The 12,483-nt window shown below is 47.2% G+C and overlaps 1 protein-coding gene across 1 annotated transcript in view; it reads left to right on the plus strand.

The window, feature by feature from the left end:
• LOC137540937 (polycystin-1-like) overlaps nucleotides 1-12,483 on the plus strand; it is a 228,347-nt gene that overhangs the window by 191,728 nt on the left and 24,136 nt on the right. The window contains exons 46-47 of the mRNA XM_068262113.1: nucleotides 2,927-3,023; nucleotides 3,146-3,241. Of these exons, the coding sequence (XP_068118214.1) occupies nucleotides 2,927-3,023; nucleotides 3,146-3,241 (193 nt within the window). The remainder of the gene's footprint in view (nucleotides 1-2,926; nucleotides 3,024-3,145; nucleotides 3,242-12,483) is intronic.

Genomic DNA, 12,483 nt, shown 5'->3' on the forward strand with positions numbered 1-12,483 from the left:
TTGAATCCTGACTAGGATCAGTACCTATTTAGTAAGAAGTCCTTGGGCAAGACTTCCTAACACTGCAGGGTGGCCCCTTGCAGCTTAGTGGCTGCAGCTCTTGAGCGCTTTGAGTCTGAAAGGAGAAAAACGCTATACAAATGTTAAGATTGTTATCAAGATTATTATGATCATGAATTCTGTGGCCTAGCAGGGGTGCTGCGTATGAGGCCTGTGTGCTGATGGCTCTGCAGGTGGGGAATTTAGGCTGCTGATACGTACTGTATGATGGGGGCTGCTTTACAAAGGGAATTGCACAAGGACACAGGATTGGGCTGCACATGGAAGAGGAAGTTTCGGTACATGGGGGAGGGGGCTGCACATGGAAGAGGATGTTTCCGTACATGGGGGAGGGGGCTGCACATGGAAGAGGATGTTTCGGTACATGGGGGAGGGGGCTGCACATGGAAGAGGATGTTTCGGTACATGGGGGAGGGGCTGCACATGGAAGAGGATGTTTCGGTACATGGGGGAGGGGGCTGCACATGGAAGAGGATGTTTCGGTACATGGGAGAGGGGCTGCACATGGAAGAGGATGTTTCGGTACATGGGAGAGGGGCTGCACATGGAAGAGGATGTTTCGGTACATGGGAGAGGGGCTGCACATGGAAGAGATAGCTGCTGTTTGTGTGTGTGTGGGGGGGGGGAGCTGCACGTGGAAGTTCCTTTACATGGGGAGGGGGCTGCACATGGAAGAGGATGTTTTGGTACATGGGGGAGGGGACTGCACATGGAAGAGGATGTTTCGGTACATGGGGGAGGGGGCTGCACATGGAAGAGGATGTTTCGGTACATGGGGAGGGGGCTGCACATGGAAGAGGATGTTTTGGTGCATGGGAGAGAGGCTGCACATGGAAGAGAATGCTGCTGTATGTGTGTGTGGGGGGGGGGGGGGGGAGCTGCACGTGGAAGTTTCTTTACATGGGGGGGGGGGGGGGGCTGCACATGGAAGAGGAGGTTGTAGTACATGGGGGACGGGACTGCACATGGAAGAGGAGGTTGTAGTACATGGGGGAGGGGACTGCACATGGAAGAGGAGGTTGTAGTACATGGGGGAGGAGACTGCACATGGAAGACGAGGTTGTAGTACATGGGAGAGGGGACTGCACGTGGAAGACGAGGTTGTAGTACATGGGGGAGGGGACTGCACGTGGAAGACGAGGTTGTAGTACATGGGGGAGGGGACTGCACATGGAAGACGAGGTTGTAGTACATGGGGGAGGGGACTGCACGTGGAAGACGAGGTTGTAGTACATGGGGGAGGGGACTGCACGTGGAAGACGAGGTTGTAGTACGTGGGGGAGGGGACTGCACATGGAAGAGGAGGTTGTAGTACATGGAGGAGGGGACTGCACATGGAAGATGAGGTTGTAGTACATGGGGGAGGGGACTGCACATGGAAGAGGAGGTTGTAGTACATGGAGGAAGGGACTGCACATGGAAGACGAGGTTGTAGTACATGGGGGAGGGGACTGCCCATGGAAGAGGAGGTTGTAGTACATGGGGGAGGGGACTGCACATGGAAGACGAGGTTGTAGTACATGGGGGAGGGGACTGCACATGGAAGACGAGGTTGTAGTACATGGGGGAGGGGACTGCACATGGAAGACGAGGTTGTAGTACATGGGGGAGGGGACTGCACATGGAAGACAAGGTTGTAGTACATGGGGGAGGGGACTGCACATGGAAGACGAGGTTGTAGTACCTGGGGGAGGGGACTGCACATGGAAGACGAGGTTGTAGTACATGGGGGAGGGGACTGCACATGGAAGACAAGGTTGTAGTACATGGGGGAGGGGACTGCACATGGAAGAGGATGTTTCGGTACATGGGGGAGGGGGCTGCACATGGAAGAGGATGTTTCGGTACATGGGGAGGGGGCTGCACATGGAAGAGGATGTTTTGGTGCATGGGAGAGAGGCTGCACATGGAAGAGAATGCTGCTGTATGTGTGTGTGTGTGGGGGGGGGGGGGGGGGGAGCTGCACGTGGAAGTTTCTTTACACGGGGGGGGGGGGGGCTGCACATGGAAGAGGAGGTTGTAGTACATGGGGGACGGGACTGCACATGGAAGAGGAGGTTGTAGTACATGGGGGAGGGGACTGCACATGGAAGAGGAGGTTGTAGTACATGGGGGAGGGGACTGCACATGGAAGAGGAGGTTGTAGTACATGGGGGAGGGGACTGCACATGGAAGACGAGGTTGTTGTACATGGGGGAGGGGACTGCACATGGAAGACAAGGTTGTAGTACATGGGGGAGGGGACTGCACATGGAAGACGAGGTTGTAGTACATGGGGGAGGGAACTGCACATGGAAGACGAGGTTGTAGTACATGGGGGAGGGGACTGCACATGGAAGAGGAGGTTGTAGTACATGGAGGAGGGGACTGTACATGGGGGAGGGGACTGCACATGGAAGAGGAGGTTGTAGTACATGGGGGAGGGGACTGCCCATGGAAGAGGAGGTTGTAGTACATGGGGGAGGGGACTGCACATGGAAGACGAGGTTGTAGTACATGGGGGAGGGGACTGCACATGGAAGACGAGGTTGTAGTACATGGGGGAGGGGACTGCACATGGAAGACGAGGTTGTAGTACATGGGAGAGGGGACTGCACATGGAAGACGAGGTTGTAGTACATGGGAGAGGGGACTGCACATGGAAGACGAGGTTGTAGTACATGGGGGAGGGGACTGCACATGGAAGACGAGGTTGTAGTACATGGGGGAGGGGACTGCACATGGAAGACGAGGTTGTAGTACATGGGGGAGGGGACTGCACATGGAAGACGAGGTTGTAGTACATGGGGGAGGGGACTGCACATGGAGGAGAAGAAAAAGTATAAACCTATCTCTGGTAATGATTACTTTCTCCTGTGCTCTTCAGGCTGGCTTCCTGCTTTGCATTCCCCACCAGGCTCTCTGAACACCACATCCAATGTTAGCCTTACATCAGGCTGGATTTTCCCATCTGACTATAGCGGGTGAGATAATCTGGCTATTATTTATATGTCACATATATCACTAGGTATGAATGCTCTGGTCTGGTGCTGGGCCTGTGCTTCCCAATACAATGTGCTAATTACATGCATGTGCTTATCTGCAGCTGCAGACAGACAACATGCCTTCATCTCGGTGCCACAAAGCAGAAGACTCTGGAGCTGATTCAAGCTATGAATGACTGTAACTGGATCCATAAGAGGTATCCGCTTCACAATGGAAGCCATTTTGTACATTCTTAAAGTGGGATGAAACTCCATATTAACTGAATTTAAAAATCATCCAAAAAGAAATGTATTATTTAGCTTACCTATCCTGTTGTTTTTAGTGTTCGCTGTCAGATTTAGGAGAAATTACATCACTGTGTGACCCCCCCCCCCCCCCCCCCCATTAATCGATTACCTTCTGATCATAGTGTCCTTATCTTATCTGAAATAGGAAGCGTCTTGCTATTTGCATGCTGAAATAAGTTTGTTACAGTAGATAAAAAATAAAACCATTGCCACAATCCTGATTGCACTGCACAATTCCTGCAGTTAGGCAAACCATTTTTCATTCCGCAGCTATCCTTGTTTCTCATGCCGGCACTAACATCGCTATTTAACCTGTCCCTCTCCACTGGCATCTTTCCGTCCCCACTCAAAAAGGCTGTTGTGACACCACTACTTAAAAAACCATCTCTAGATCCTACCACACTCGCAACTACCACCTAGTATCACTTATCCCATTTGCATCCAAATTACTTGAACGCCATATACATGCAGAATTAAGCCACTATTTATCTAACTCCCTACTTGATCAGTTCCAGTCTGGCTTTCGCTCTAACCACTCCACAGAAACTGCCCTTATTAAAGTGGCCAATGATCTTCTTACAGCTAAATCCAAAGGCCAATTTTCCATACTCATCCTTCTTGACCTGTCATCAGCATTTGTTACTGTCGACCACACCTTACACCTACAAATACTTAAAGGGCCTCGCTCTCACATGGTTATCTTCCTACCTCTCTGTAAGGTCCCTCACAGTCTCCTACTCAGTTCAGACCTCTTCTCCTCATGCTTTGTCTGTTGGGGTTCCTCAAGGCTCTGTCCTTGGTCCCCTCCTCTTTTCCATCTACATGCACGGTCTTGGTGACTTAATCAACTAATTCGGGTTTCAATACCACCTGTATGCAGACGATACACAACTGTACCTCTCGGCCCCAGACCTTAACTCCCTCCTCAAACATGTTCCAGACTGCTTGTCTGCTATATCCTCCTTCATGTCCTCTCGCTTCTTAAAACTTAATATGAGTAAAACAGAACTAATCATTTTTCCACCGTCTCTGTGCACCTCTCTGCCTGAAGTTACAGTAAATGTTAATAACACTCCCATAACTTCAGTTCCCAAAGCACGGTGCTTGGGGGTAATATTTGACTCATCTCTGTCTTTTATTCCTCATGTTCACTCCAAAACCAGCTCCTGCCATCTCCAACTCAAAAACATATCTTGCATCCAACCTTTTCTCACTCAAGACACAACTAAACTGTTAATACATGCTCTTATAATATCTCTTCTGGACTACTGCAACATACTACTTTGTGGACTACCTTCTAACAGACTGGCCCCGCTCCAGTCGGTACTGAACTCAACTGCTCGTCTCATTCATCTTTCTTCTCGATCTTCCTCTCTGTCAAGCTCTTCACTGGCTGCCAATTAACCAGAGGATCCAGTTCAAACTCCTAACCCTAATCTACAAAGCTCACCACAAGCTCTCTCCCCAGTACATATCCTCACTTATTTCCAGATACAAACCAAATCGCAATCTCAGATCTGCACATGATCTTCTGTTGTCCTCCTCTAGAATCACCTCCTCACATTCACATTTACAAGACTTCGCATGCGCTTCACCCCTTCTCTGGAATGCCCTGCATCAACACATCCGTCACTCGCCAACCTTTGTTACCTTTAAACGCTCTGTAAAAACTAATTTTTTCCGACAAGCATATGTGCTACCTTAGGTCAAATAGCACTACTACTAGGTATCCTAATGCACACTGCCTCTATATATTTGTTGTATACTACCCCTCCTCTTGTTTCCCCTAATTCCCTTTAGATTGTAAGCTCACAAGGGCAGGGCTCTCTCCCCCTTTTGTGTCTTGGAAATCATTATACATTTTATTTATCATGTTACGTTTATCACTGTCGTTACCAATTCTGTATTTTGTATCATTTTTGTATTTTGTCACTAATTATGTATCTTGTATATTGGTGTACACCATTGTCTGTATTATATACCCCATGTTTGTTTCTTACTTTGTACAGCGCCACAAAATATGTTGGTGCTTTATAAATCAATAATAATAATAAACCAGGTAAAAATAAAAAAAATTGGGAGACATACAGGGGCCTATTTTAGAAAAAAAAGGGGTTTACATTTATTTTTGGGGCACTATCTATTTTTTTTTTTCATTTTTCGGGGGATGTTGCAACCCCCTTTAAAGGACATTCGAGGTGAAAATAAACTGATGAGAAAAACAATTGTATTTATCCTCCGTTCCCAAAAAATGACTTTTTTAGATATCCCACAGTTTTATTGTATATTTGATTCTAGTTTTTACTGGTTCATTGTCTCTGCTCAATGACACCTTCATTGACATATGCCAGAGCTCAAATCTATAAATTATTTACCCTTTTTATCTCTTTCCTGCTCTCAGAAGCCATTTACTGACAGGAAAGTGTTTTATGGCTGTAATTACCTATTAGTGGAGGTTATGCTTTAGTCTGACCCAGTTTGACCCGGGCAGAAACTGTCACTTTCTGCTTGCCTGCACTCCGGATGAACGATGAGATATCCCCGCCTGCCAAGGGGACAGGAAGCACACGATACAATTTAAATAGCCACAACCTCCTACCTAGCCTCAGTGCTTTCCTGTCCCTTGGACAGCCAGGATACAATCTCTGGACCACCCGGGGAGTCCAAGGGTAAGGCCAGCCCTGTCTCTGCCTGCTTGTGGGAGTACATAGGCTGGGACTCTGCATGACCGTCCGCAGCGTGGAGGACAAGGCAGAAGACTTAATCACGTCCGGCTATATACATAGCGTTGAGCGATGGGCGGCGCTCTGCACTAGAGGCTCCGGTGGAAGCAGTCACTGGTGGCTCCCGGAACTTCCGCCGGCGGGGAGGTGGACCTCAAGCCTAGTGGGAGCGCCGCAAGCATCTATCTGAATTGTATAGAAGCAGCGGCGCATAGTGTGCTGGACTCATTGTTCCTCTGCCATCCGCAAAGGGGGGTTACCTCTCTGGGCAGGGACACTATGACACAGCCTGATACTGACCAGGTAAGGTCTTTTTATCAGTTTTATGGGGCAATGTTTTTACTATGTGATTTGCCGGGCGGATCGTTCAGAAACAGCCTTATCAGTCCGCCGACAGACTGTACACACGCTGTACTGTCTACTGAAAACCCGCCCAGCGGGAGGTGCCGATGGACCCGTCGTTGGCTTCAGTCAGACATGTGTACGAGCCTAGAGCATGTTGGGGAATCTTCCGCTCAGGAAGAGGAGACACCCAGAAGCCCTAATAGAGGAAAACTTAAACTGCTACCTGATCAGTCTAGTGAATTGTTAGAGTACATTTGTATGGCTTTGAATATTCCTATTGATAAGCCTAAACCTGCTTCTATTGAGGATGATATGTATTCAGAACAGCTTGTTCAGAAACAGGTGGTTTTTCATGTGCACGAAACAATGGAGGATTTGATTGTTGGTGAGTGGAAAAAGCCCGATAAGAGGCTGTTTCTTTCAAAATAATTTAAAAGGCGTTATCCTTTTAATGAGGAGGAGGTAATCAAATGGTCTAAATGTCCTAAAATTGATGCTGCCATTTCAAAATTATCCAAAGACTTACCTATTCCCTTTGAGGATACGGGATTATTTAAGGATATTTCAGATAGGAAAATGGAGGCTCTACTTAAAAAGGCCTGGGAGGCAATTTCTGCCTCGTAATCTCCTAATTTAGCAGCCCCCTGCACTGCTCGTTGTTTAAAGGGACTCCAAGCTCTGAATAAAAATGAAATTGGTACTCACCTGGGACTTTCTGCAGCCCACTGTTGGTCGGGAGGTCCCACGGCGTCCCTCCGGCTCTTCTCCCAGGGCCTGGTCAGAAATGGCTGCCTGGCAGCTCCCGGCGACACTTGGGCCGAGTGTCGGGCTCCTTCTTTCTCAGACGTCACGTCTGACATCACCACGTCAGCTGGCGTGACAGTACGGCGCATGCGTGATTAAACCGCGCATGCGCAGTACTGTCACGCCGGTACTGTATGAGGAAGAAGGAGCCCGACACTCGGGCCAAGTGTCGCCGGGCAGCCATTTCTGACCAGCCCCTGGGAGAAGAGCCGGATGGACGCCGTGGGACCTCCCGACCTACAGTGGGCTGCAGGAAGCCCCAGGTGAGTACCAATTTCGTTTTTATTCAGAGCTCGGAGTCCCTTTAATTCTGTGGCTGCAGGAGATGCAGGCTCGTTTGAAAAATGGTGCTCCACTTGAATACATTTCCTTATCGGTTGCCACCCTAAAACTAGCCGCTAAGTTCCTTGCGGAATCTTCTAGTGCGGCTGTCAGAATTTCTGCCAGGAGTCTACCTTTAATCAATTCTGTTCGCAGACTTATGGCTTAAAAATTGGGAAGGTGATATGGCAACTAAAGTCAAACTTTGTGGCCTTCCATTTGAAGGAGACCTGTTGTTCGGTTCAGCCCTTGATCAAGCTCTAGAAAGGGCAACTGAAAAGAAAAAGACTTTTCCTCCTTTAGAGAAAAAACAGGCTCCCAGAAAGAGATTTTGGGGCCCTAGAAAAAATTATAGAAATAAAGAACCGAATAAAAACTGGCAGGTGAAAAAAGGCCTCAAAGCCAAAGGCTTCCTCTTCAATCCTCAAATACCCCCAAACAACCCAATACTGAACAATGAATATATTCAGGTGGGGGCAGGTTGAAAGCATTTTTACTGGCTTGGCAAAAAATTTCAATAAACAAATATATTTGCCAGACAATCAGGGAAGGGTACAGAATTCAATTTTCCAAAAAACCTCCCAAAAATTTCAGAGTAACACATTTTTTGCAGTCCCCAGTGAAGCAGTCTGCTATGGAAAAAGCTGTGGAGAATCTTTTCCAGAAGGGAGTTGTGGAAGAGGTTCCAGATCAAGAGAGAGGAAGGGGTTTTTACTCCACTCTCTTCCTAGTTCCAAAGCCGAACGGCGATTTTCGCCTGATTATAAATCTTTGGTTTTTGAACCGTTTTGTACAATACAAAAAGTTTTGCATGGAATTAATTCCACAATTCAACTTCTGGGGAAGGATTACTTCATGATGTCCATAGATCTTATGGACGCATATTATCATGTACCCATTCTGCCGGCTCACTGGAAATATCTGAGAGCGGATCCCAGGTCCTTCATATGCAGTTCAAGGCACTCCCCTTTGGGATTTCAAGCGCTCCCAGGATCTTTTCAAAGATCATGATAGAGGTTGCAGCCCATTTGAGAATGCAGAAGATCATTCTAGTACCTTTCCTAGACTATCTGCTGATAGCTGCAAAATCCAAGGATACTCTCCAAGAGCATATTCAGATGGCTCTGACAGTTCTGAAGGACCTGGGATGGATCTTGAATCTAAAGAAATCTGACCTTACACCAGATCAGAGAAAAGAGTTTCTTGGGGTGTCACTGGACACAGTGAACCAGACCTCCTATCTGCCACAAAGAAAAGTGGATCAAGTGATCATCACTTGTACTCGGGAACTTCTAAGAGCAAAGACTGTCACTGTAAGACAAGCTATGTCTCTCCTAGGCAAGTTTTCAGCCTGTATTCCAGCAGTGACTTGGGTTTAGGCAAACTTAAAGAGACACTGAAGCGAAAAAAAACTATGATATTATGATTTGTATGTGTAGTACAGCTAAGAAATAAAACATTAACCTCCCTGGCAGTTTATTAAAAGTGCTTGCTGCGTGTTTAAAAAAAAAATTATTCAAATCGGCCCAGCGGGGCCTGAGCGGCGACCTCCGGCGGTAATGGACGTAACAATGCGTCCATACCGCTAAGGAGGTTAAGATCATATACATCAGTCTAATTGTTTCCAGTACAGGAAGAGTTAAGAAACTCCAGTTGTTAGCTCTATACAAAAAAGCCATTATCTCTACGACTTTCAAAAGTCGTGGAGAGGGCTGTTTTCTGACTTTTATTATCTCAACTGTTAGTTAACTATTTACTTTTCCTCTGCCAGAGGAGAGTTCGTTAGTTCACAGACTGCTCTGAAAGACTTATTTTGAATGCTGAGTGTTGTGTAATCTGTGCATATTAGAGAATGATGCAATGTTAGAAAAAACACTATATACTTGAAAATAAAAATATGAGAATATTTTCTTTGCTGCTAATCTTCTAGTAATTATTCATAGTACACAACCAATTCACTATATCATATATTTTTTTTCGCTTCAGTGTCTCTTTAAAGGACCACTATCGTGAAAAAAAGTAGGCATTTAAAATCTGACAGAACCGACAGGTTTTGGGACAATCCATCTCCTCATAGGGTATTTCAAGGGTTTGCTTTGTTTTCAACAGCATTTCCTGAACAGCAGTTTAACTGCCAAAATAGCAAGATACCAGCCGGCCTCCCTAATCACTTGCACACTATTATGTCAGTTAGATTTTGCAACTGTTGTTCAGGAAATGCTGTTGAAAACAAAGAAAGCCCTGAGAATCCCCCTTAAAAAGATGGACTGGCCCAAAACCTGTCATCTGTCACATTTTACCTGCCTACTTTTTTCGTGATAGTGGTCCTTTAAGAATATTCCAACTAACAATACTGGATCAAAAGATTGATTTGTCAGATCTAGTAATTCATTTGTTTGTCTAGATGCATTCCTGCTTCACTGGGGAATGGGGAAAATGATTGGTAGGGTACTACAGAAAGTAATCAAAGACCAGGCCACAACAATTCTTATCGCCCCAGACTGGCCAAGAAGGCCTTGGTATCCTCTGTTACTCTCCCTAGCAGTAGAGGAACCCATGGTCCTGCCGATCAGGGAAGATCTGCTGTATCGGGGACAAGTATACCATCCCTCAGTGGACACACTGAACCTGAAGGCGTGGCTTTTGAGCGGCGCTTATTATTGAATAAAGGCCTATCCGAAAAAGTGGTTTCTACCTTGCTACATGCAAGGAAACCTGTCACTTTCACTATCTATATCAGGATTTGGAAGGTGTTTTGTGAATTTAACAAAGACACTCAAGAAAATCATGTAAAATTTTCCATCCCAAATATTCTAGATTTCTTGCAGAAAGGGCTAGATATGGGTCTAAAATAAGCCCTGTGTGCATACTTTGATTTTCCTTTTACCTCAATTTCTTTGATTAAAAGGTTTATGAAGGTGGTTAAAAGGAAAACAGTGGTGAAGAAACCAACTGTTCTTTCATAGCATTCCCCTTTGAGCCCATGGATCAAATTTCCATTAAGGACTTAACGCTAAAGACGTGTTTGTTAGTAGCAGTGACTACAGCCAGGTATACTGGGGAAATACAAGCCTTAAACATAAAGCTACCATTTATGACTATCCAACCGGATAGAATCACTTTTTAAAGAAAACCTGAACTGAAAATTAAAAGTCAAAATAAGCATACACAAGTCATACTTACCTTCCATGTAGTCTACTCCCCAGTGTCTTTCTCCTGTCCCGCTTCCTGTTTGTTCACTGTGATCAAGGGAATTTTCCGTCCTCCATTTTGAAAATGGCCATTACCCATAACAGCTTTCTGGTCAGCACGCAGTTAAACTGTAACATCGCCCACTTGAGCCATAGGGAAACATGGACACATCAGTTCTTCTCTCAGCTAGAGTTGGGTCGAACGGTTCGCCTGCGAACGGTTCCATGCGAACTTCCGTGGTTCGCGTTCGCTTCCCGCAGGCGAACCTTTGCGGAAGTTCGGTTCGCCCCATAATGCACATGGAGGGTCAACTTTGACCCTCTTCATCACAGTCAGCAGGCCCAGTGTAGCCAATTAGGCTACACTAGCCCCTGGAGCCCCACCCCCCCTTATATAAGGCAGGCAGCGGCGGCCATTACGGTCACTCGTGTGCTGCCTGCGTTAGTGAGAGTAGGGCGAGCTGCTGCAGACTGTCTCTCAGGGAAAGATTAGTTAGGCTTAACTTGTTCCTGTCTGGCTGCATACCTGTTCTGTGAACCCACCACTGCATACCTGTGCTGTGAACCCACCACTGCATACCTGTGCTGTGAACCCACCACTGCATACATGTGCTGTGAACCCACCACTGCATACCTGTGCTGTGAACCCACCACTGCATACCTGTTCAGTGAACCCACCACTGCATACCTGTGCTGTGAACCCACCACTGCATACCTGTTCAGTGAACCTGCCACTGCATACCTGTTCTGTTCAGTGGACCCGCCACTGTATACCTGTTCATTGAACCCACCACTGCATACCTGTGCTGTGAACCCACCACTACATACCTGTTCTGTGAACCCACCACTGCATACCTGTGCTGTGAACCCACCACTGCATACCTGTTCTGTGAACCCACCACTGCATACCTGTGCTGTGAACCCACCACTGCATACCTGTTCAGTGAACCTGCCACTGCATACCTGTTCTGTTCAGTGGACCCGCCACTGTATACCTGTTCATTGAACCCACCACTGCATACCTGTGCTGTGAACCCACCACTGCATACCTGTTCTGTGAACCCACCACTGCATACCTGTGCTGTGAACCCACCACTGCATACCTGTTCAGTGAACCTGCCACTGCATACCTGTTCTGTTCAGTGGACCCGCCACTGTATACCTGTTCAGTGAACCCGCCACTGCATACCTGTTCTGTTCAGTGGACCCGCCACTGTATACCTGTTCAGTGAACCCGCCACTGCATACCTGTTGTGTTTAGTGAACCTGCCACTGCATACCTGTTCTGTGAACCCGCCACTGTATACCTGTTCTGTTTAGTGAACCCGCCACTGCATACCTGTTCTGTTCAGTGGACCCGCCACTGTATACCTGTTCAGTAAACCCGCCACTGCATACCTGTTCTGTTCAGTGGACCCGCCACTGTATACCTGTTCAGTGAACCCGCCACTGCATACCTGTTGTGTTCAGTCCCTCCACACAGCATGTCTGCCTGCAGGCCGCTTGACTACCTTCTCCGCCACCACCAACAGGGTCCGGGACTCCAGGCGGATTGCTGAATTTTTTAGGCCGCTGCTAGCAGCGGCCGCTGTAATAATTTTTCTGGTGCGTGTACATGACTGCCTAATTTTTCTGGCTGCACTGCGGGCAGCTGCAACAACAAAAGAAAAGGCATGTACATGCGCCCATTCCCCTTCGTGATCATTACCTTGCCGTGGTGAAGGGGCTTGCGTATCACAATGAAGCAATGACCGGCGCCTAGATGAG

Source organism: Hyperolius riggenbachi, chromosome 12 (assembly GCF_040937935.1).
Source record: "Hyperolius riggenbachi isolate aHypRig1 chromosome 12, aHypRig1.pri, whole genome shotgun sequence".
NCBI classification, from domain to species: Eukaryota; Metazoa; Chordata; class Amphibia; order Anura; family Hyperoliidae; genus Hyperolius; species Hyperolius riggenbachi.